Source organism: Agelaius tricolor, unplaced genomic scaffold (assembly GCF_023055355.1).
Source record: "Agelaius tricolor isolate 1412-34295 unplaced genomic scaffold, bAgeTri1.0.p SCAF_22, whole genome shotgun sequence".
Taxonomy (NCBI): domain Eukaryota; kingdom Metazoa; phylum Chordata; class Aves; order Passeriformes; family Icteridae; genus Agelaius; species Agelaius tricolor.
The window spans coordinates 13,689,693-13,714,253 of NW_027269282.1; the positions used below are offsets into that span (position 1 = coordinate 13,689,693).

The 24,561-nt window shown below is 52.9% G+C and overlaps 1 protein-coding gene across 1 annotated transcript in view; it reads right to left on the minus strand.

Annotated features, from left to right (window-relative positions):
* Positions 1 to 24,561, minus strand: part of TCERG1L (transcription elongation regulator 1 like) — a 61,913-nt gene that overhangs the window by 18,912 nt on the left and 18,440 nt on the right. Inside the window, exons 5-6 of the mRNA XM_071446474.1 lie at positions 5,328 to 5,453; positions 291 to 385 (exon numbers count right to left, since the gene is read on the minus strand). Coding sequence (XP_071302575.1) covers positions 291 to 385; positions 5,328 to 5,453 — 221 coding nt within the window. The remainder of the gene's footprint in view (positions 1 to 290; positions 386 to 5,327; positions 5,454 to 24,561) is intronic.

Genomic DNA, 24,561 nt, shown 5'->3' on the forward strand with positions numbered 1-24,561 from the left:
GGCTGGACCCTGGGGCTGGGAGCACCTGGGACAGTGGGAGGTGTCCCTGCCATGGCAGGGGTGGAATGGGTGGGTTTGGGGTCCCTTCCAGCCTAAAGTGCTCTGGAATTCCAAGGGGGTCAAACCAGCCCTGATGCCCTGGCAGTGCCAGAGCTCCTGCACAGCTCCAGGGTGAGTTAAATCCATGGCTCTTGAAATTCCACAGCAGGGAAGGATCCCGGCTGTGAAGGCCAGGCCTGAGCCGGGTTTGTGCAGCTCAGGGCTCCCGGGGGCTCTGCAGGCGGACACACCTTGTCACTGTCCCTGCCCGTGGGGACACTCTTCCTGTCCGCGTGCAGGATCAGCGCCGGGGTGCAGGCGGCTCTGCTCGGCTCCTTGCCACGCTCTGGGAGGGAGAGGAGCACATGTGGAACCAACAAACAAACTCACACCCAGCCCAAACTGCTGAACAAACCCCAGAGTGCTGTCCATGGAGAGGAGCAAACATGGAACCAACAAACAAACTCACACCCAGCCCAATCTGCTGAACAAACCCCAGAGTGCTGCCCGTGGAGAGGAGCACATGTGGAACCAACAAACAAACTCACAAACAGCCCACACTGCTGAACAAACCCCAGAGTGCTGCCCGTGGAGAGGAGCAAACGTGGAACCAATAACCAAACTCACAAACAGCCCAATCTGCTGAACAAACCCCAGAGTGCTGCCCATGGCTCTGAGCCTCCTCCTGCCACTCCTCCCTCTTCAGTCACAGCCCCCGTGCCCAGGGGGCACCTCCTCTCCAGACACCCCATTGCAGGGGGACACAGGGGCAGGGGGAATGGGGTAAGGGGATGATGGGGTAAGGGGATGATGGGATAAGGGGATGGGATGGGATAAGGGGATGGGATGGGATAAGGGGATGATGGGATAATGGGATGGGATTCCAGCCCAAACCACTGTGGGTTCCATGGGGCAGATTCCCCTCGAAATGCTCCTCCAATTATTTCAAAACTCCTCGGTTACACAACAGGCCCCCATTTGAGTCTGCTTCCCCCAGAATATCTCAGAATAATCCACCATTAAACCCGTGGCATTTTGCTCAGAAGATGGCTTTATGGGAGCAAAAAAGAAGATCTACAAACAAGAGCTATTAATTTCCACATTAAAGGAGGCAGGAGCAGGCAGCTGCTGATACACATCAAAAGGGGCTGGGAATTCATCTTCCCTCCCTGGACATCTGGTAATTGGGAATCAAAGCCTTCCCAGGCACTCTGGGCACAGGAGGTGACACCCGGTGCCAGTGCCTCCCCCTGCCTGGCTGCTGGGAGGGCAAGGACAGCCCTGAGCACGGCCTGGCACAGAGGGTGGCACAGGGGCACGGCCAGGGCAGCCCCAGGGGCACTGAGAGGGCACAAGCAATGGCCAGGGGTGATGGTGCTGCTTTTGCACTCACCATTGATTTGGGAAGCAGCCCTGCATTTCACCCCTCTGAAGTACAGGGTGAATTTCACCCCTGTGAAATACAGGGTGAATTTTATCCATATGAAATACAGGGTGAATTTCATCCCACAGCCACGTGGGCTCGAGAGACAGGAAAAATTCCCTGCCTTTGGAAGCTCTGATAAAAATCATGGGATGGTTTGGGTTGGGAGGGACCCCAAATGCCACCCATTCCAGCCCTGCCATGGCAGGGACAGCTCCCACTGTCCCAGGGGCTCCCAGCCCCAGTGTCCAGCCTGGCCTTGGGCACTGCCAGGGATCCAGGGGCAGCCCCAGCTGCTCTGGGCACCTGTGCCAGGGCTGCCCACCCTGCCAGGCAGGAATACACAGATGTCAACTGCAGATGGAAACTGAAACAGTAGCAGAGCCCAAAGCACAGAGCTCTGGGAGCTCTGGGTTGTGCAAAGTCCAACCCAGAGCAGGTGCCTTGGTCACTGATCAGTGAGGATGAGGATGAGGCTCAGAGCAGGGAGGTGCTGTGGGCACAAGGCCTCTGCTCCTGAGCCTCCCCTGCCCCTGAGGGGACACTGCTGCAGCACCCAGGCAGCCTCTGCTTCCTCCTGGCACATCTCCCTGTCCTTTTCCTCCTGGGAATTCTCCCTCTCCTTTTCCCTCCTGGGAATCTCCCTCTCCTTTCCCTCCCATGAATTCTCCCTCTCCTTTCCCTCCCATGAGTTCTCCCTCTCCTTTCCCTCCCATGAGTTCTCCCTCTCCTTTCCCTCCTGGAGAGCTCCCTCCCAGCCCATCCAAGGCCCTGGGGGCTCCCCTGCTTGCTGCAGCCCTGGTGAGCTCTCAGCTGGCAGCTCCTCGGGCATTCCCATGTGGAACCCGCTGCCACAGCACTCTGGGCAGCCAGCAGGCAGAAAAGAAGATGGGAATAAAACAAAATAAAAAAGAAAAAGCAAACAATCAAGAAAATAAACTAACAAAGGGAAGCCCTGAAGGCCTGTGCACAGCAGGAGCCATTCAGTTTTACACCTGCAGTTGAAGGCTGAGTGTTTGCCCGCAGTGCAAGGGAAAGAGGAAAATCAAACAAAGAGGTTGTTCCTCCCTCCCCAGGCTCAGGGATCCCTCCTGGAGCAGGGCTGACTGTGCCAGGCAGGAGCCCCAGGGCCCCTGCTTCCCAAGGGAACCCCATCAGTGCCTCCCCTCCTGTGCCCACCAGCACCAGGTGTTCACCGGGCACACCTCCACTCTTTGCTCATTAATTACCCTCTCTCTCCCCCACCCTAAGTGCTCAAACTGAGCTGCAGCCCAACAGGGAAGCCAGCATGAGACATTTCCAACTCCTTTTTCACCCCAAAGTCAGCAGCACAGCCAGCACTGGGGAGTTCTGCTGCTGCTGCTGGAGGATGAGGGGAGATGGAGATAAAGGCTCCTGATGAAAGAGGCTCCTTCTCCCAGGCTCCACCAGCACAGGGACATGAATAATTCACAGCATGCAAGGAAAGGTGAAGCAGCAAAACTGCCTTGGGTACAGCACAGAGGATGTTGGGTGTGATCACAAACAACAGAATTAGAGAGGGAGGGGAAGAGGGAAGATGGATCCAATGCCATGAGGAGCTGTGGACAAGGCATAGTCAAAATTTGTTTTGTAAGAGGCCAAACCTCCATTAATCTCAAAAAGCATTAACAGTTGGACTCTTAAGTGCTCCCAAGAACTGATTTATTGAGCACACACATCCCACACTGTGGGGTTTATCCTCCCCCAGAATCTGCACAGGCCAGCTCTGTCTGTCCCCACAGCCTCATGGCTCTGCTGTTTGAGATCAGCCCAAAACCTCCCCTGACTGATCCCCAGCTCCTCTGCTGCTCGCTCTTACTCAGTCCAAGTGTGGGATCCCAGATCTGGTCCCACCAGCCAGGTCCCACCCCAATCCAGGCACTGGGATCCCAGTCCCGATCCCACCCCAGTCCAGGCACTGGGATCCCAGTTCTGGTCCCACCCCAGTCCAGGCACTGGGATCCCAGTCCTGATCCCACCCCAGTCCAGGCACTGGGATCCCAGTCCTGATCCCACCCCAGTCCAGGCACTGGGATCCCAGTCCTGATCCCACCCCAATCCAGGCACTGGGATCCCAGTTCTGATCCCACCCCAGTCCAGGCACTGGGATCCCAGTTCTGGTCCCACCCCAATCCAGGCACTGGGATCCCAGTTCTGGTCCCACCAGCCAGGTCCTGCCCCAATCCAGGGACACAGCTCCTGCCTGCCCACGCTGGTTTCCCTTTAACTCTGTTTCTTTGGTGCTCTGAGCACTCCTGCTGTGCCCTCCAAGTGCTCCTTTCCCCTCTCAGAACAAATCTCCTTGAGCTGAGCTTTTCTCCTTCCTGCAGCAAACACTGCCCACCCTCCCTGTCATTGTTCAGGGCATTCGGAGTGGGAACAGGAGGAGAACCCAGACAAATTCAGTGCTGGTGTGGAGTTCAGGGACAAATGAGAACCCAGACAAATTCAGTGCTGGTGTGGAGTTCAGGGACAAATGAGAACCCAGACAAATTCAGTGCTGGTGTGGAGTTCAGGGACAAATGAGAACCCAGACAAATTCAGTGCTGGTGTGGAGCTCAGGGACACACTCTTTCCATGGCTGGATTTCCAGGCACACAGCCACGCTGCCCATGAGCTGCTCTTTGCCACTGTCCTGGAAATCACAGAACCACGGCCTGGTTTGGGTTGGGAGGCACCTTGAAGCCCATCCAGTCCCACCCTTCCACTGTGCCAGGCTGCTCCAAGTCCTGCCCAAGCTGGCCCTGGAGCCTTGCAGGGCTGGGGCAGCCACAGCTTCCCTGGGGTGGAGGGTCAGGTGGGTTATGGCTGAGCTGATCCCTAGGAATTCCTGATAAACACCTTTGTTTCCCCAGAACAGGTCTGGGAAGGTGCCCCCAGGACCCTGTGGTGCCCCCAAGGTGACAGTGGCACCCCTCCCTGGCTGAGTGGCCCCAGGTCAGGCAGGGGAAGCAGCAGCCCAGTGTTGGGGAAGATGGAACAGGAAAGCCTTACAAATATGATTGCCTGGCAAAAGATGTTGAGAATATGGAAACTATCAGTGAGATTGAAATTAAAGCAAGCTTTGAGATACCTCAGTTACTGAACAGCAGGAAAACAATGGCATGGCCAGCTGAAGGTGATCCCCTTTTGATGGAACAACACCCTCTGCTTGCAGACAGGCCCAAGGGTCAGAGCAGACCCTATAGCTTGGCAGAAGGGGCTCAAAGAGGAGTTTGTAGGGTTTAAAATGTAACCCAGTGTGGTAATGTAATGATTGTCATGGGCTGTTTGTAAATGCTATAGGATTTGTATATTGTAGTAGATTGGTCAGTGAGAATCAGAATATTCAGCACAGAAGATGATTTATGGTATTGTAATGGGAATCTTGCTCTCTTACTCTCTTCCCCTCCCATCCTCTCTGCCCCTCTCTTCTCTCAGGCCTGCTCCAGCTGTGCCTGGCAGCTCCCAGCAGGGCCCTGCACCCAGGCCCTTTGCAATGAACCCCAAATCCCAAAAGGCCCCTGCACCCAGGCCCTTTGCAATAAACCCCAAATCCCAAAAGGCCCCTGCACCCAGGCCCTTTGCAATAAACCCCAAATCCCAGCAGGGCCCTGCACCCAGGCCCTTTGCAATAAACCCCAAATCCCAAAAGGCCCCTGCACCCAGGCCCTTTGCAATGAACCCCAAGTTCCCAACCTGGCTGCAGAGATCTCTGCTCTCCATCCATCCCCACTGTCCTACCCCCCATGCTCCTACAGCCCAGAGGATCTGGGGGTCCCAGCCCTGCAGGACAGGGCTCAGCCTGGCTGCAGGGACACAGAGCACGGATCCATGCCCTGCCAGCCCTGGGGACAGCACCCACCTGCTCGTGCCTGCTCCAGCAGGTTGGTGGCCATCAGGGTGACGGCGGGCGCGGCCAGGGCGGTGACACGGGTGACCTGTGCTGGCACCAGGGGCCCCAGGGCAGTGTCCAGCCTGGAGGCAGAACCTGTGAGCAGAGCACAAGGGAAGGATTGGTTACCTACACACACCCCACACTGTGGGGTTTATCCTCCCCCAGAATCTCCACAGGCCGGCTCTGTCTGTCCCCACTACCTCGTGGCTCATCAGAGATCATCTCAGAGTTTGAGATCAGCCCAAAACCTCCCCTGGCTGATGCCCAGCTCCGGGGGGATTTGCCCTGGTAAACAACAATTCCCTTTCAAACCCTCAGCGGTCGTGCCCAGCCCTTGGCCCTCGAGGCCGTGGCAGTGCTGAGCACGGGGCTGCACTGGGGGATCTCAGGGAGCTTTTCCAGCCTCAGTGATTCAGGGAATTCATCTGCTGAGCACATCTCCTGCCCCCACTGCGGGGTTAAAACAAGGTTTGCGCTCAGCTCGATTCCTGGCCACAATGCCCACGGATCTTCAGCCAGTGAAAGGCACCAGAAATTTAAAATTAATGAAAATGCTGCCCTCAAAGTAAGAATTTGCCAGGATAGATCGATGCCCTCCCAGCAGGTCACAGCAAGATCAGTGTTCTCATTTTAAATAACACTCCTCTGGTTTCCACTGTTACTCATCACAACTTCTTGGTGTCCCACTCTATCCACGGGAAATTATTTTGCCAATACTTTAAAAGTGCAGCTTTATCCAGGGCTTCACAGTCTGCTGGGACAAGGCCCAAAGCAGAAGCTGTGATTTGCTCATGTGCATTATTCATGAGGAAGCAGTGGTGCTGCTGCTAGAAGCAGGCCAGTTAATCCAGGCTCTCAGTCCTGCAGCAGAACTCCTGCCTGCTGCCACACCTGAGGTGTGCTCCAACCTGGAGCACTCATTCCCAATGATCTGGGAAGTTCTCCAGGAGCTGAGCCACACAAGAGCCACCCAAGCCCACCTCCTGCCAGGGTAAAGCCAGGTGTCCCAGCAGCAGTGCCCATGCCCCATTTCCCAGCCAGCACTGCTAGTGCCATTTGTTGTAAATTCATGGCTGTACATCCCATCCCTGCTTGAAGGCAGACTGGGAACACCACAATTCCCAGCACAGCCCAAGCTGCAGCATTTCCTGCAGGGTTATCAGACAGCTCCCATCCCGACTTCTGCACGTCCTGGAATAGGATGGGTCACTTCTGAAACCTTCACTGCGTTACAAAAGCCCACTCACACACTCTGAATGCCCTCATGGCTCCGTGTCCCTGCATTTCCAGGAGCCACAGCACAATATTCCAACACAGAGCATGGAATCCCAGCCTGGTGTGGGCTGGAAGGGACCTTAAATCCCACCCAGTGCCACCCCTGCCATGGCAGGGACACCTTCCCCTGTCCCAGGTGCTCCAAGCCCTGTCCTGTCACAGACATCTTTCATGGAAAATCCTTTCCTTAGGATCTTTCCTCCTGAGAAGCTGAGAGGCCTCAGGAACAAAATGTACCCAATGGTTATCTGCTGCTGTGGGATGCAACAGGTGCATCTGGGATTGGGCTCATGTGCTTGTTTCTAATTCATGGCCAATCACAGCCCAGCTGGCTCGGACTCTCTGTCCCAGACACAAACCTTTGTGATCATTTTTTCTTTTTCTATTCTTAGCTAGCCTTCTGATGAAATCCTTTCTTCTATTCTTTTAGTATAGTTTTAATGTAATATATATCATAAAATAATAAATCAGCCTTGTGAAACATGGAGTCAGATCCTGGTCTCTCTCCCCATCCTCAGACCCCTGTGAACACGGTCACACCATCCTTGGGTTCTGTGAGTTCTCTGCAGCCAAAACTGGAATGATTTCCATAACTTGCATAATTATCCCTGCAATTGCACCCTGCACTGGAGACGAGCTCTGCTCATTCCCCACCTCGGCTTCTGCCACCTCTCAAACGTGCCGTGCCATTCTATAATTTCAGCTGCTTCTTTATGCTGATTTATTACCCCATCCAGGAACAATATCAGTGCATCTTCTGATGCGATGGAAGCAATTATCCCACGGCTTCCATCCGCACCAGAGTCAAGTACATATAAATATATATTTATATACACATATATATGCATTTCATACATGCAGATGGGGTTCAACTGCTTATTTTAATTATAACTGCTGCTCAAATAAGCTGGAATGATTTAAGGCAATCTTAACCTTTAAGGAATAAATATTTATGCTTTGGAGCTCTTTGTGCTTATGAAGAGCAGCCTTTGCAATGGATGGCTTCGGAATACAAACACAGCCTGGATGGAGTTGAATGTCACGGTGCAATATCAGCCTCTGCTCTGAACTGAACATAACCTGGGCTGGAATTACACCTGAATGTGAACCCACACTCTGCTGCTTTGTGATTAAATTCAGGCCAATTCTACTCTAAAACAATGCTGAGGAGGGGGAGGGAGGAGGGCAGTGCTGTTCCCTGTGAAGTTCTGGGTGCTGGCGGGGCCAGGGCAGGCTGATGAGCCATCGGTGCCTCTGGAGAACATCTGCACCTTCCTGGGATCCTTTCAGCCATTTCCAGCATCTTCCAACACAGCCACACAAGGCAGAGGGCAAGGAGGTGACAGGGACAAGGTGAGCAGGGACAGGAGGAGGTGACAGGGACAAGGTGAGCAGGGACAGGAGGAAGGGACAGGGACAAGGTGAGCAGGGACAGGAGGCGGTGAGAGAGACAGAGAAAAGATGAGCAGGGACAGGGACAAGGTGAGCAGGGACAGGAGGAGGTGGGGAGGAGAGGAGGCTGCTCCATGCCCAACACAGATTTATATCCCCTGGTCTCTCTGGTGCCTGCCCCATTCCCCAGCCCCTCCCTGGCCATGCTGGCACTGAGCTGCAGCAGTGAGGAGTCAGAGATTCAGTGCTGGGCACTGCTGCAGCTATGACATTTTATGGAAAATCCTTTCCTTAGGATTTTTGCTCCTGAGAGGCCTCAGGAACAGAATGTACCCAATGGTTATCTGCTGCTGTGGGATGCAACAGGTGCATCTGGGATTGGGCTCATGGGCTTGTTTCTAATTCATGGCCAATCACAGCCCAGCTGGCTCGGACTGTCTCGGTCAGTCACAAACCTTTGCTATCATTCTTTCCTATTCTATTCTTAGCCAGCCTTCTGATGAAATCCTTTCTTCTATTCTTTTAGTATAGTTTTAATGTAATATATATCATAAAACAATAAATCAACTTTGTGAAACATGGAGTCAGATCCTGGTCTCTTCCCTCATCCTGGGACCCCTGTGAGCACCATCACACACTGCCCCAGCCCCTCCTGGCACTGAGCTGCAGCTGTGAGGTGTCAGAAACTGGGAGCTGGGCCCTGCCCCAGCCCCTCGTGGCACTGAGCTGCAGCTGTGATGTGGCTGAGCTCGGTGCTGGGCCCTGCCCCAGCCCGTGGGATGTGAGCAGTGCCTGCAGTTGCCAGCTCTGCGTGGGCAGCTCCAGGAGGCAGCTGCAGGAGCCAGCGTGCCCTGCTGGTGCTGCAGGCAGAGCTCAGCTCCTCAGAGCCAGCAGTGCCAGCATTTCCCAGTGCCCTCGCTGCTGCTGCTGCCCCTGCAGGGCCCCCGCGGGACCTGGGCTTGGCAATAAATCACTCAAACCCGAATTAACTCCAATAGTTTGTAAAAACATTGGTCTGGTAGGCCAAAGATTGAAGACTAAACCCCTTCTTAGAGTTACCCCCCCATCCTGTTGTTGTTCTATTTCTCTAGAGTCCCATAATGCTGTTATCAGATTTCTAATGTCCATACTTCCTTGGTGTGCTCATATGGCTGCAGATCTTCACAGCACAGACTCCTTCCTCTGCATGCTGTTCTCTCTCAGTTCAGGGCTCTTTTAAGGCTCTCTTTGACTGGTTAATTTGCTTTCTTTTATTTTAGTTATTTTTATCAGTTACAGCTGCAGTTCAATTAAAGACATTGCAGCTGCAGCTTATCAAAAACAACTAAAACTTCTTAAAACAAAGCTTCTATACAGATATTTAAATACAACACATACATTTTACTAAAACTCAAAAACCACCTCTACTATACACCTTTGCTATACCATCCTATCTTGGGAAGAAAGGACTCAAACCCTCCTCTGCAGCTCCCAAAGCTGGCGTTTTTAACTGAATGAGAGAAGAAGCAGGGCAGAGCTCAGAGCTGCTGCTGTGATGAGGGTGAGGCACCAGCACAGAGCCCTGCCCGAGGTGGGGCAGCCCCACAGAGGAGCCCAGCCTGCAGTGGGGAGGGATGTTCCAGGCACAGGAGAGCAGAGGAGAGAGGGCTGAGGGGATAAATCAGGATAAATCCACACCTCACGCAGTCCTGGCACTGCTGGGCCATCACAGGGGAGCCATTCCCTGCCCCAGCAGCACCAGCTGGGATCAGGGAATCCCAGGGTCACTACGGCTGCAAAGCACCTGCAAGACCATCAAGCCCAGCCAGCAGCACCATGGTCACCACTAAACCATGTCCCCAGGTGCCACATCCTCTCAGAAATCCCTCCAGAGATGGGGACTCCGCCATTCCCTGTTCCAGGGCTTTACAACCCTTCCATGAATAAACCTCCCCTAATTTCTGACCTGAACTGCCCTGCCGTGGCCGCCCTGGCCCTTGAGCACTCACCCTGATGTAACCCACGGTCCCCAGGCACAGGGAGGAGGAGTTTGGGACACCCTGGCACATCACCATTGCTTCTCCTAATGGGAAGGAGCAGTGAAATCAGCAGTTGCAGCCCCAGTGTCTGACAGGCAGGCCCAGAAATGCACCCAGTCATGTTTATTAGTGCTGCTGTCAGCTCCTGGCCCCAGGAGGTGCTGGAGATCAGGGCCCAGGGACTTGCTTCATTTGGAAGGACAGTCAGTCCATCCTGATGAGGTAATTTGGGGCAGTCCTGCCTACCTGCAAAGCACAAGAGAATACTCTCTGCTTGGAAAAAGAGGAAGAATTAAGGAGTAATAAAAAAAAAATAAAAATCGACTTTTCCCAAGCAGGCAGCACCCTTGAGCTCCATGCAGCCCTCAGCCCTGCTCCCCTTCCCCTCAAGGACACAGCACACTCCTCCTCAGGGCAGCCCCTGCTGGGTGAGCACGAGGCTGCCCAGAGCCACCTCTGAGGAACTTCCCTTCCTTCCTCTGCTCCTTTGTACGGCCCAGACGCGTTCATTAAAGCATTCAGCACTTTCTGAATGTGATTATGCCCTTCCCTGTGCTCAGACTGGGGACGTGTGGTGCTTCCTGAGCAGCAGCTGCCCTTGGCTGCCTGCACAGGCACAGGGCTGGGGGGAGCGTCCCAGCACAGCTGGCACAGCTGGCACAGCTGCTGCGGGCTCGGCACAGCTGCCCTGCCCCAGTGCCAGCCCCAGCTCAGCCCCAGGGGCAGATGGAGCTCCCTGGGTTGATGGGGAGAGCCCCCAGCAGTGCTTTGGGAGCCCAAACCCACCCAAGTGGGGCTGGGAATGGCCATCCCTGCTGCCCTTTGTGCTGGGACCAGCCCAGGGGTCACAGGGCATGGGTGGGCACAGCTCTGACCCCTCAGTGCCAGCTGGGACTGTTGGAGTTCAAAACCACATGATCACATCAACCATTATATGTGGTGCTTTTTATTGAAGAGCTCTGGGAATCGGGGTGGTTTCCACCCAAATCTGACTCCCACCATACATTCGAGGTGAACGTGTTTTATATTCTATTGTTATATAACTTTCATGTTAATTATCAAACTTATATTGTTCTATTGTATACATAGATTTCAGTCAAGCATGGCTTCTCATGGTTCCCCCCCTTAAATTTCTAACATGGTTTCTCACGATTCTTCTGATGCTTATACAATAATTATATTTAGTTACTAAACAATCACCACATCTAACAATTATACCATTTATCATACTGCTTACACAGGTGCAGTGACCTGAGAAAACCCAAAGCCCAACATTTTCATTTTCTATCTTTAACATTTTCCAGGGCTCCACTATCAGGAGCAGCCCAGGGGTCACAGGGCACTGGGCATGGGTGGGCACAGCTGGGAACAGAACCAGCAAAGCAGCAGCGAGGGGCACACAGGGCTGGGAGGGACACACCAGGCAAGCACAGCATCTGCAGAACCCCAGAGTGCCAGGCTGCTGTGGGCTGGAGGGAGGAACCCCTGTTTATCCCTCCCCTAAATCCCATCCACATCCATATCCCCTAAACCCCACCCAGTGCCACCTCCCAGGGCCCCAGGTACTCCCAGTGTCCAACCTGGCCTGGGGAGTGCCCAGGGGCCACTTCCATCAGCAGGGAGGAAAAAGGAGGAGAATTTTATAAATCAGATTTTCTGCTCTCCCACCCAGTCAGAGCCAAGCCTGGAAATCAGCACTGCTGGCTTTGGCAGAATGACCCAACTGCTCTGCTCTCCTTCATCCACCTGTGCCGTGCTTTATGTTTGTCTGGGTTTTCCCATTTGCAAACTGAAAAAAAGGATCCAGAAATTTCTGCTGGAGAGCTCCTGTATCCAAAAAGGATCCAGAAATTTCTGCTGGAGAGCTCCTGTATCCAAAAAGGATACAGGAATTTCTGCTGAAGAGCTCCTGCATCCAAAAAGGATACAGGAATTTCTGCTGAAGAGCTCCTGCATCCAAAAAGGATACAGGAATTTCTGCTGAAGAGCTCCTGCATCCAAAAAGGACATAGGAATTTCTGCTGAAGAGCTCCTGTATCCAAAAAGGATACAGAAATTACAGGAATTTTGGCTGGAGAGCTCCTGTATCCAAAAAGGATACAGGAATTTCTGCTGAAGAGCTCCTGCATCCAAAAAGGACATAGGAATTTCTGCTGAAGAGCTCCTGTATCCAAAAAGGATACAGGAATTTCTGCTGGAGAGCTCCTGTATCCAAAAAGGATCCAGAAATTACAGAAATTTCTGCTGGAGAGCTCCTTCCCTGCTGCACTGGAAAGGGACAAAAAGAATCCACCCTGGGCTGGGGGCAGCACAGCAGAATGACAAGGAGCTGGAAGGTGAGGGGTGGCAGCAGCAGGGATGGCACAGCCTGGCCCTGGCACTGGGGACTCGAGGCCATCACAGGGACTGGGAGAAGCAGGATTTTGGCACAGAAATGCTCTGGGTTTTGTTTTTTTTTTTTAGTTTAAAATTGATGGTGTAGAAGCCAAGTCACCCCACTGGATTCCATCAGAGGGATAAATTGCCCAGGGAGGAGGTCAGAAATTGAATGAAGGGTCTTCTCTCTTTGGTGAAATGAAAAATAAAAGCATGAGGCACAGAACTACATCTGGAGAGAGATTTATGCCCAGACAAATCAGTGTGCAGCAGAACACAAATGTGGAGAGACATCACTGCTCTGTTCATGGGACACCTCCCAGCCTGGCAGTGCCCAGGGCCAGGAGCAGGGCTGGAGCAGCCTGGGACAGAGGGAGGTGTCCCTGCTGGATCCCTGGGTGGGATTTAGGGAATCCAAACCCATTCCATGGCTGGATCTCCATTAGATCCCAACCCCTGCTGGATCCCTGCCATGCCCTGGGTGGGATTTAGGCCATCCCAACCCATTCCATGGCTGGATCTCCATCAGATCCCAACCCCTGCTGGATCCCTGCCATGCCCTGGGTGGGATTTAGGGCATCCCAACCCATTCCAAGGCTGGATCTCCATTAGATCCCAACCCTGCTGGCTCCCTGCCATGCACTGGGTGGGATTTAGGGCATCCCAACCCATTCCAAGGCTGGATCTCCATTAGATCCCAGCTCCTGCTGGATCCCTGCCATGCACTGGGTGGGATTTAGGGCATCCCAAACCATTCCAAGGCTGGATCTCCATCAGATCCCAACCCTGCTGGCTCCCTGCCATGCACTGGGTGGGATTTAGGGCATCCCAACCCATTCCAAGGCTGGATCTCCATTAGATCCCAGCCCCTGCTGGCCCCCAGCCCCTCCCCAGCAGAGCAGGAGCTGCACTTTTGTTTCTGCAGGGTCATTTGGAGCTTTCATTTCAATATGCATCGCCATAACCACTTCAGAACTGGTGAATGCTGGAGTAAATTGCTTATTGGAGCGGGAAGGGAAGAAAGTCAGCAAGAATTCCTGAAAATCTGCAGAGTCAGGCCTAAGTGGCAATGAGCACGTTCTGCAGTGAGCTGTGCTGAGGAGCATTTCCCTCTCCAATTTCTCCTCCTTTAACAACCTGGTTTTTTGCAATTTCCACCAAATGAGCAGTGAAACGAGGGAAGGCACAGAGGCTTCAAAAGCAAAGTGAAATCAAAACAAATCAACCCCCCCAAAGGCTGGAGTGCCACATTCAGCCATTTCTTACAGTCCTGTCCTATTGGTGTTTGAAATGCCACCTGTAAAAACCAGCCAGGGAAACACTCCTCCCTCAGGGAGGGGGACAGGATGACCTCTGAAGGGCCCCTCAAAACCAAATTATTCCATGAGAGTGGCAGCACCAGCAGAGCCCACACCCCAAATCTGCTGGGTTCAGGGGCAGGAAATACCCCCCAAAGCCCTGTGAAGGGTCCTGCCCCTCCCTGCCAGGGATAATCCCAGGAAACCACAGCTCTGACCACCCTCCAGAGCCCTGTGAAGAGTCCTGCCCATACTGCCAGGGACAATCCCAGGAAGCCACAGCTCTGACCACCCTCCAGAGCCCTGTGAAGGGTCCTGGCCCTCCCTGCCAGGGATAACCCCAGGAAACCACGGCTCTGACCACCCTCCAGAGCCCTGCTGCAGCACTTGGGACACCTGGGGAGTCCCAGCTTAGAAATTCCTCAGAGGAATCATTTCAGACAGGGTCTGTCACCCCCATTTCTTCTCTTTTGGGGGGGAATGGTTGCTCAAGGCCCTGTGCCCATCCCAACAAAGCCCTTGCCCACCCTGACATCCTCTGGTGCTGCCCCTGTGATCCCAGGCAGGAATTCTCCCTTTGTGCCAAATCCCAACAGTGGCTTTAACTGGGAAAAAAAGAAGTTCAGACCAAAACAAGAAGTCTGTGAGCAGCAGAAGCCAAGAGAAAGCATTTCCCAACTTTTAATGAGATTTCTCATCAGAGGAGCTGTAAGAGCAGGGCTCACCATGACGGAATTGAACCCGACACATTTAATAACAAAAAGAGCAGGATTATTAAACCCCATTCAAGCCTTGCTTAGAAAAGCAAATGATGCAAATCCTGGCAGGCTCAGCTCGTGTCCCTGGGTGACTGCAGAGCTGAGCCCTGCTCCAGGCCCCGCTGGGCTCAGCTCCTCAGCCTCAGGCTGCACATCCAGCTCCTGCTGGAGGCTCTCCCTGCCCGCTTCTGTTCTGGAATAGGGGCAGGCAGGGAGTGTTTGGGCAAGGCTCTCAGGCACGGGGCACTGCTGGGTGCCTGTGCCAGGCCAGGAGCTGGGCTGGGCCCCTGGGGTCCCCTCCAGCTTGGGGTGTGCTGTGATCCAGAGTAAAACTCAGCTTTTCTCTCTTATTTCTGACTGCTCTGATATGGAGCTGAAGTGTGAGATCCCTCCTGCCCTGGGAGCCCAGGGAAAGCAGAGCCCCAGCCAGGGGTGGCTTCTCCTTGAGCTTGCTTTGTGCCAGAGGAACTGGAGAGCAAAAGGCACCAGAATTTCTACTGAGAAGCACAAACCATTCCTTTGGGGACAGTTCTGGCAGTATGGGGAATTGTGACAAGGTGCTCTGAGCTGCTCTGGCAAGGTGGGAATGGCACTCCTGCAAAGGGACCCATCACTTCCCAGGACAAACCAGTTATCACCATTTATCTGCCTCAGATCTGCTGCTCCTCTTGCATCAACACCTCTCTAGTGAACATTCCCCTGAATTTCAAAATTCTGCACTGAGACTGAGCCATCGAGCTGGCTTTACTCATTAAAGAGAAATCTTGGCAGAACTGTGCCCCAAAACGAGACAAATCTCTTTTCTCCACCTGAGAGATCCCGTTCCCAAGTGACAATGACAGTGACATTTTACACACTGTGAAACAAAACCCTCTGAAACCTTCCCTGCCTGGACTGGGCTGCAGAGAAAAGACAGAAAGGAAGAGGGAAAATGGTGAAAAGTCTCCAGCAAGGAGAATCCTCCTCTGAGGACAGGGCCCATCATATCCCTGAGGTGCCACCAGGATTGGGGAGAGCCTGGGCAGCCCTGGGTCTGCAGGCTGGCACAGGGGTCAGGCCACAGGCCCTGCCTCCCTCCCTGGGTTACTCCACACACGAGATCACCACCAGGCAATCGCTGATTGAACAATTCATTCATGCCCTGGGAACCCAGCAGAGGAGATGTTCACCACAGCTGGGGCTCCCCCAAACCACAGCTCAGTGAGTCTGTCCTTCCCAAGCCTCTGCACCTCCCAAAGCCCCAGAAATGCTCCTCTGGACAGCAAACCCTGGGGAATTCAGAGACCACAGCCCAAACCCTGGGGAATTCAGAGACCACAACCCAAACCCTGGGGAATTCAGAGAGCAGAACCCAAACCCTGGGGAATTCAGAGACCACAACCCAAACCCTGGGGAATTCAGAGAGCAGAACCCAAACCCTGGGGGAATTCAGAGAGCAGAACCCAAACCCTGGGGAATTCAGAGACCACAACCCAAACCCTGGGGAATTCAGAGACCAGACCCCAAACCCTGGGGAATTCAGAGAGCAGAACCCAAACCCTGGGGGAATTCAGAGACCAGACCCCAAACCCTGGGGGAATTCAGAGACCACAGCCCAAACCCTGGGGGAATTCAGAGACCAGAACACAAACCCTGGGGAATTCAGACACCCCAACCCAAACCCTGGGGAATTCAGAGAGCACAACCCAAACCCTGGGGGCATTCAGAGACCAGAACCCAAACCCTGGGGGAATTCAGAGACCAGAACCCAAACCCTGGGGAATTCAGAGACCACAGCCCAAACCCTGGGGGAATTCAGAGACCAGAACCCAAACCCTGGGGAATTCAGAGACCACAGCCCAAACCCTGGGGAATTCAGAGACCAGACCCCAAACCCTGGGGAATTCAGAGAGCAGAACCCAAACCCTGGAGGAATTCAGAGAGCAGAACCCAAACCCTGGGGGAATTCAGAGAGCAGAACCCAAACCAGCTGTTCTCCACTCCCCATCTCTGCAAACGAGCGCTGCTGCCAGGCATGGGCACCCAGGAGCTGCATCTGGGATCAGGGAGAGCCTCCTCCTGCCCAGGGGAGTGCCCCAGGCTGTGGGGCTTGCAGAGCCCATGGAATTCCACCATGCCCTGGATTTGCCACCCCCACGAGCACCGGGTGAAGCCAAGCCAAGCTCTGTCGCAGACATCTTTCATGAACAATCCTTTCTCAGGATTTTTCCCTGTGAGAAGCTGCAGTTTCAGTAACCAAAGTAAACAATGGTTATCTGCTGCTGTGGAATGCACCAGGTAGACCTGTGATTGGTCTCCTGTGGATGTTTGGATTTCCTGAGCACTCATGGCAGAGCTGGCTCTTGCTCTGTCTGAGACCCAGATCTTTGTTATTCATTCTTTTCTATTCTTAGCTTAGCTAGCTTCTGAAGAAACCTTTTCCTTTCTATTGCTTTTTAGTATAGTCTTAATGTAACATATATCATAAAATAATAAATCAAGCCTTCTGATCATGGAGTCAACATTCTCGTCTCTTCTTCATCCTGAAAACCCCTGTGACCACGGTCCCAAAGCTCTGCTGCTCACTGAGGGAAAAACCCCAGGATTGTTCATCCTGCAGCCTCAGAGCTCTGATCCTCTCCTGGGCTTTGTTTGAAATCCTGTGGGATCATGCAATATCCAGGGCTGGGACCCAGGGATCATTGAGTCCAGCCCCTGGCCCTGCCCAGACACCCCCAATCCCACCTGGGCATCCCTGGCAGTGCTGTCCAAGCTCTCCTGGAGCTCTGGCAGCCTCGGGGCTGTGCCCATTCCCTGGGCAGAGCCAGCACCCTCTGGAATGAACCTTTCCCTAAAATCCATCCAAACCCCCTGGCCCAGCTCCAGCCTCTCCCTGGGTCCCATCCCTGCCCCAGGGAGCAGAGCAACACAAACCATTATTAATGATTAAGAAAGCCTCAACAATCTGAACTTTTCTGGCAGCTCATCCCAATTCCTGTTAGCCCAGGACACAGCTGTGGCATTCCCTTGGCATCCCCTCCCTCCCAGGACACCCAGCCAGGGCACAGCCCACGCCAGCAGGGACTGCAGACGGTTCCAGCCTGGTTCCAAGGTGTAGAACTGCACTGAGATCTGCCCAGGCCTGCTGGTATTATTTGTACACCTTCTGCCCTCCTGCTGCATTGCACATCTTCATGGAGCCTCCAAACTGGGGGGAAAAGCTGGATTGGATTTTTGGGCAGTTTGTGAAGCAGCAGCTCCTGACCCGGGTGACCTCCCTGCCCTCCCAGCAGGGCAGGTGGCAGCCAGCCCAGACCAAAGGCGCCTCCTGAATTATTCATGGAGCCACCAGTGACTGAGAAATCAGAAAATTGGGAAATAAGGCTGGAGGGGCCCGAGGGCACAGCAGGATCTGTGCTGAGCCTGGCTGCAGGGACTGGGGCTCTCCTGGGCTGGGACAGAGCTTCTGCAAGGCCAGGGAGGGGAGGGGGGACCACCCTGCAGCCCAGGAGCCTCTGCCCTCAGCAGGAGAAAAGGGGGCAGTGAGGATGGTGATGGTGATGGTCACCCCACAGCCTTCATCTCCCGCAGCCCCTCTCACCGCTCTGCCCAGTCCCATTTCCCAAACTTTTCTGATTCTTTTCCAGCCTCACGCAAACCCCAGCAGCAAATTTCCATCTCCTCTCTGGACAGGATGTAATTGTGAGAGAACACACTGAATTATGCAGCATCAGACCCCCAGAACCTCCCCTTGCTCCTGTCACAGCACTGTAATTATTTCTGCCTGAACCAATCCTTTGTGTTTTGGAGTGAAATCTTCAAGCACTCATTTCTGGGAGGCTTTGAGTCAGAAATTAGATTTGGAAATTTGAGCCCAGCCAGGCAGAAACCAGGACTGTGACCCTTGTGCTCCATTTTTTGGTGGTTTCTGAGTCAGGTTGAAGGTCCCAGGTTCTTGACACCACAGAGGGAGCTCGGTGTGGAACAGGGGCTGGCAGGAGGTGACAGAATCCCAGCCTGGTTGGTGCTGGAAGGACCTTAGAGCCCATCCCATGGCACCCCTGCCAAGGGCAGGGACCCTCCAGTGTCCCCAGGTCCTTCTCCCTTTCCCCTTCCACCATCCCCACGTCCTGCATGTGCCAACAGAGCTGCAAGGGCAAGAAAATCCATGAAATTCCATTCAGTGCCCTGGGGAAGCTCCTGTGGCACACTTAAAATCGAGAAATGTAATTAAGTTCCCTTATTTATATTCTGGCCAAGAAGGAAGATTTGTTTTACCTCGTTACATTTCTGTACACTTTAGTGGGGCCTGACTGAGGAACGGGGCAGGCACCAGGAAACAGCCACAGCTCCAAAGCAAAGCTGGGAGCAAACACCAGGAAAATCCCTGAGGATTTGGCTTCCACCATCCAGGGGGCTGAACAGGAATGGCTTTTTGATTGGAGGAGCAACAACAACAACCACAATAATAATAATAATAATAATAATAATAATAATAATAATAATAATACAAACCCTGAGCTCTCAGACCCCCCACATCACGTCATGGTGCCCTGGAATTTCTGTTCCCCCATAATGAACTCCCAATCAGGTATTTATACATTAATTTGAGTTTCCAAGATGAAGCACAGCAGCAGTTTGAGTGATCCACGGGATGGTTTGTGGCACAGGGTTTGCTCAGCTCCCAGTCCCACTGGGCAGAGTGTCTGGAGCATTGCAGGGTCCCCTCCTGTTCCAGGGAATGCTAGGGTTGTCCCCTTGCCCAATACACCATGCTGGGAATTGCACCCGGAGGGACAAGGTTCTGCAGATGCAAATCCTAAAATTGGAGATTAATCCACTGGGATTGTGGAACTTCCTCCTCCGTCAGGTTTAGCTTTGTACTGAGTTTACCCCACATCCAGCCCTGATTCAGGCCAAACATTGGGAATATATTAGTTGAAATCCACTCTGTGGCTTCATTTTACAGCATCAAAACCAGTCCCCAAACAGCTGAATAGTAAAGTTGAACACATAAAAAATAAGGTCTAAAAATGCCTTTTTTTCCCCCCTCCCTAATAAACAAGACAAAAGCACACAAAGCAACACCACTCCCATCTTTTACAGGGGCCTCAGAGGATTTGCTGCCCTGGTCCCCTCTCCAAGTCCCCAATATTCCTGCTGGGCACCCCAGAAGCACAAAAGCTGGGCCTGAACATCCCCTGGGGATTGTTTTGCATCCCAGCACCATTCCACCAAGCCTTGGCCACCCCTGCAGAGCTCCTAATGCTTTAACTGCATAAATAAATATCAGGATGCAGCAGCCACCACAACAAGGTGTTCCCTCAGCCCTGATTTAAAGCTCTCAGGGATTCTCACAGGAATTCTCATCCATTCATCTTCTTCTGGAGAGGGACAAGCAGGGGCTCCCACTGTCCTTCCAAGGCTCATTCCTTCCTTTCACTCAGTTTGGGTTTTCCTTCTAAGACTTCTGCTCCACTTACAAGAAATATATCCCGTTTAGTGAGGGCTTTTAAAATGACACAAATCTCAGTTAATCTGAGCCTCCAAGAGAAAGAAAAAGAGCCCAGCCTGCCCCATGCAGGCCAGGCTCCTGAGAGGGACCAGGGAAAAGGACAAACTCCTGTGTCAGTGTGTGACCCCCGAGCCCCAGCAGTGCTGCCAGCCCCAGCCGGACCTGTGGAGCAGAGTGGAAATTTTCCAGGGCAGAAATCCATTTTGATTTAGGTGAAGTGTACATTTTTGAGTTGAATTGTGGTTAGAAAACAGAGCTATTTAGCCTGACTGCAGAACCTAGGCTCAGAGAAACTGCTTCAGTGAAGGACAGAGATAAGGGGGGACACAGAGGGACACAGAGGGACACAGAGAGAGACAGAGACTGCTGTGAGAGCAGGTCAGCCTGACCTGGGAATCCTTTCTGATAAAGAAGAACCAGCGGCAAACTCAGGCAAAATTCATTAAAATGAATATGTACGAACCTATTGTGAAATTGTGTGCATGTGTATTTGAGAGGGGGATAAAAAGGGACCTCATTTTAGGGGAATGATTCCCACATGCATCCAGCACTGTAATAAACACACCGGCTTTACAACTTCCACAAAAGTTGTGGGGTTTTGATTATCTCTGCAAAACACCTGGATGGGGAAAACCTGTGGTGGTGTTCACAGGGGTGATTGGGTGAGGGAAGAGACCAGGATTTGACTCCATGTTTCACAAGGCTGATTTATTATTTTATGATATATATTATATTAAAACTATATTATAAGAATAGAAGAAAAGCTTTCATCAGAAGGCTGGCTAAGAATAGAAAAACAAAGAATGATAACAAAGGTTTGTGACTTGGACTCTGTATCCAAGCCAGCTGGGCTGTGATTGGCCATGAATTAGAAACAAGCACATGAGCCCAATCCCAGATGCACCTGTTGCATCCCACAGCAGCAGATAACCATTGGGAACATTTTGTTCACCTCTCAGCTTCTCAGGAGGAGAAATCCTAAGGAAAGGATTTTCCATGAAAAGATGTGTGCGACAAAACCCCACCTGGCAGGGCTCTGAGCAGAGGAGCTGCTGCTCCTGGGAGGGAAACCTGATGGAAACAGTGCCCAGCACTGCACTTCCCACAGCACAGCCCAGCTCAGTGCTTTAACAAGCACTTACAGACACAGTAAATTAACTCTGACTTCCATGACATTTACCAAAAGCTGGGCACGACTGAGAGGATTTGGGTTGTTTGTCTTTTGTGACTGCCACTGCAGTATTGATATTTTTCCTTTTGTCAATACCTTGCTATTACATCCCAGGCACTGAGAGCCTCTCCTGGAGCACACCATGGGAGCAGCTGCCTAACCATGAGCCTGGCCTAAGCAGGACTGAGGTGGGGCCTTTTCTTGATGTCCAGCCTGACCCTCAGGTCATGCTCCTGCTCCCCAGACATCCCAAAGCCTTGGGAACCCCTGTTGGTACCGAGTGCACTGTGATCCATAAACCCACCATGGATTTGCAGCAAGAAACTCCCCGTGACTGGCTTTGGATGGTGCAAAAATGTGCAATTCCACAGAGCTGTGCCTGACCTCACCCTGCCCGTCCTCCTCCTGCATTTTGCCTGGGTAACCCAAACAAGCTGAATTTTCACTGAGAGCCATCACCCCAGGATCACAGGCTCCTGAATGGCAGCTCCAGCTCCTAGCAGGGGCTCACTGTGCAGGAGGAGGGAACTGGTACCATTTCAGTGGGCTCTGGGCATTATCTGAGCCCCTGTGCCAGCCCCCCTTCCCTCTGGTGTGCCAGCACAGACAGGGAACCAAAACGTGATTTTGTGCTGAACGTCAGCCCAGGCAGGAAGTTATCACTCTAATAACTATCAACATTCATTTGCCTGCTTCGTTAGCCAGCATTAGAGCTGGGCACAGCATTTACAGGCAGCTCATAAAGCACAGCCTGTGCCACCCAGCACTCCCCTGTGCCAGTGCCAGGCAAGGGGCACACCCAGCAAGGCCAGGGGAGGCTTCCCCAGGGGAGGAGCTGTGGCCATGGTATTTCATGAGAAATCCTTTCCTTGGGGTTTCTCCTCCTGAGAAGCTGAGAGGTGAACAAAATGTACCCAATGGTTATCTGCTGCTGTGGGATGCAACAGGTGCAGCTGGGATTGGGCTCATGTGCTTGTTTCTAATTCATGGCCAATCACAGCACAGCTGTCCAGACTGTCTCAGTCAGTCACAAACCTTTGTTATCATTCTTTCTTTTTCTATTCTTAGCCAGCCTTCTGATGAAATCCTTTCTTCTATTCTTTTAGTATAGTTTTAATGTAATATATATCATAAAATAATAAATCAGCCTTGTGAAACATGGAGTCAGATCCTGGTCTCTTCCCCCATCCTGGGACCCCTGTGAGCACCATCACAGTGAGCCCCACATTCCTGCCTGGAACTTTGGCTGCTCCCCCAAAATCGTTCATTTATGCTCACCTGATGCTGTGGAATTCCTGTGCAGGGGAGGCTGGGCTGAGGTGAGCTGAGAATTCAGAATTCCCACAGGGAGGATGCCAAAGGGGGGCAGTGAGCCCAGCACAGACCCAGCACAGACCCAGCAGGAGCCACCCCTGGCCAGGGCTGCAGGGGCTTCCCAGGCTCTGACCCACTGGATTGCAGCTATTAATTAATCTCATTAACACAAGGAAGGAAAAAGTGTGCACAGAGGTTTGGACACATGGCTCAGCCCAGCCCTCCCAGTAAGGAACTGGGAGGGAGGAGGTTGGCCAGGAAACATCTGGAAAATGCTGGAACATCATGGCCAGGCTGGACACTGGGGCTGGGAGCACCTGGGACAGTGGGAGGTGTCCCTGCCATGGCAGGGCTGGCACTGGGAGGGCTCTGAGGTCCCTCCAAACCAGTCCATGCTGATGCCCTGGGCACCTTAGGCTGAGCTCAGGGCTTCGGTGGGACTCACCCCATTGCCCTCCCCAGCCCTGAGCCCTTCCCAGGCCGTGCTGGGACAGTCTGTGCCTCTGCTGGGACGAGCAGCAGGGCCCCTCCAGCTCTGAGCGTGCTCTGAGCCTGGCTCAGTCAGTCCCTGCCGAGGAGGGACTGACAGACACGGACAGACTGACAGACACGGACAGAGTGACAGACACGGACAGACTGACAGACATGGACAGACTGACAGACACGGACAGAGTGACAGACACGGACAGACTGACAGACACGGACAGAGTGAGCCTGGCTCGGTCAGTCCCTGCCGAGGAGGGACTGACAGACATGGACAGACTGACAGACATGGACAGACTGACAGACACAGACAGAGTGACAGACACGGACAGACTGACAGACACGGACAGAGTGACAGACACAGACAGAGTGAGCCTGGCTCAGTGAGCAGCCCCTGCCGAGGAGGGGCTGACAGACACGGACAGACTGACAGACACGGACAGAGTGACAGACACGGACAGACTGACAGACACAGAGTGAGCCTGGCTCAGTGAGCAGTCCCTGCCAAGGAGGGGCTGACAGACACGGACAGACTGACAGACACGGACAGAGTGACAGACACGGACAGACTGACAGACACGGACAGAGTGAGCCTGGCTCGGTCAATCCCTGCCGAGGAGGGACTGACAGACATGGACAGACTGACAGACATGGACAGACTGACAGACTCGGGCACAGAGCTGGCACCAGGCTGCCCTTGGCACTCAGCATTAAGGTGCTGAGAGGAAAAGGCTCAGTCACTTCCCAGCTGCTCCGTGGCAGCCTAAACCACCACATTTAAACCCTTAAATAATGCTGAGAGCCAGGGAACAGGTGGCAAATGGATTCTATGGCAGATGGTGCCTTTTTTAATATTTGTGCTCTCTGCTAATTTACAGAGTCCGTAAGCACAGGCTCATCTCTTACCTTCTTCACTGCTACCATTAAAAACCTGCATGTGAGGAAAATAAACACCCACTCCTTTATGCAGGAGCTGCAGAGGGGTATTAGAGATTACCAGACACCCCATTCTTTAATTACTGCAGGTAAGTGCTGGTGCTTGCAAATGTAATGCATTTAGGGTTTCTTTGAGGCAGATTTCAGAGCCCTGCGTGGCAGTGCTGGGAAATGCAGTTTCCTCCCCCAGCAGGGCCAAGGAAGATGCAGCACAGCGAGGAGCTGCATCTCCACAAGCTCCTGTTTAGTCTTTCTGTTAAACCTGGCACAAAATCCACACTCACAGCCAGGCTGCCATGAAATATTTAAGGGAACATTTGCCTGGGAGATGCACAAGCAGCACCACCAGTAGTTGCAAAATGAAGAAGGGAAATAAAAGCAATACTAACCCAAAATGGGGCTGCAATTGCATTGCTGGAACCTTCTCTCCTCACCTCACTGGTGTGGGAGCAGAGAGCACAGCAATGGGGGCCAGGGCCCCTCTCACTGCACAGAGCCTGAGCTGGAGCCTCTCCAGCCACAGATCACTCCATGGACAGCTTCCTCAAGCTTCAATATTTTATTCCATATAAAACAGCATTTTATGTTGCTATTAAACCCGGGACTTTTATGCTGCTTCTCTCCCACACGTTTATTTCATCATTACAAGTTTTTCTAGGCTCAGCACAGTGACAAAACAATCCCCA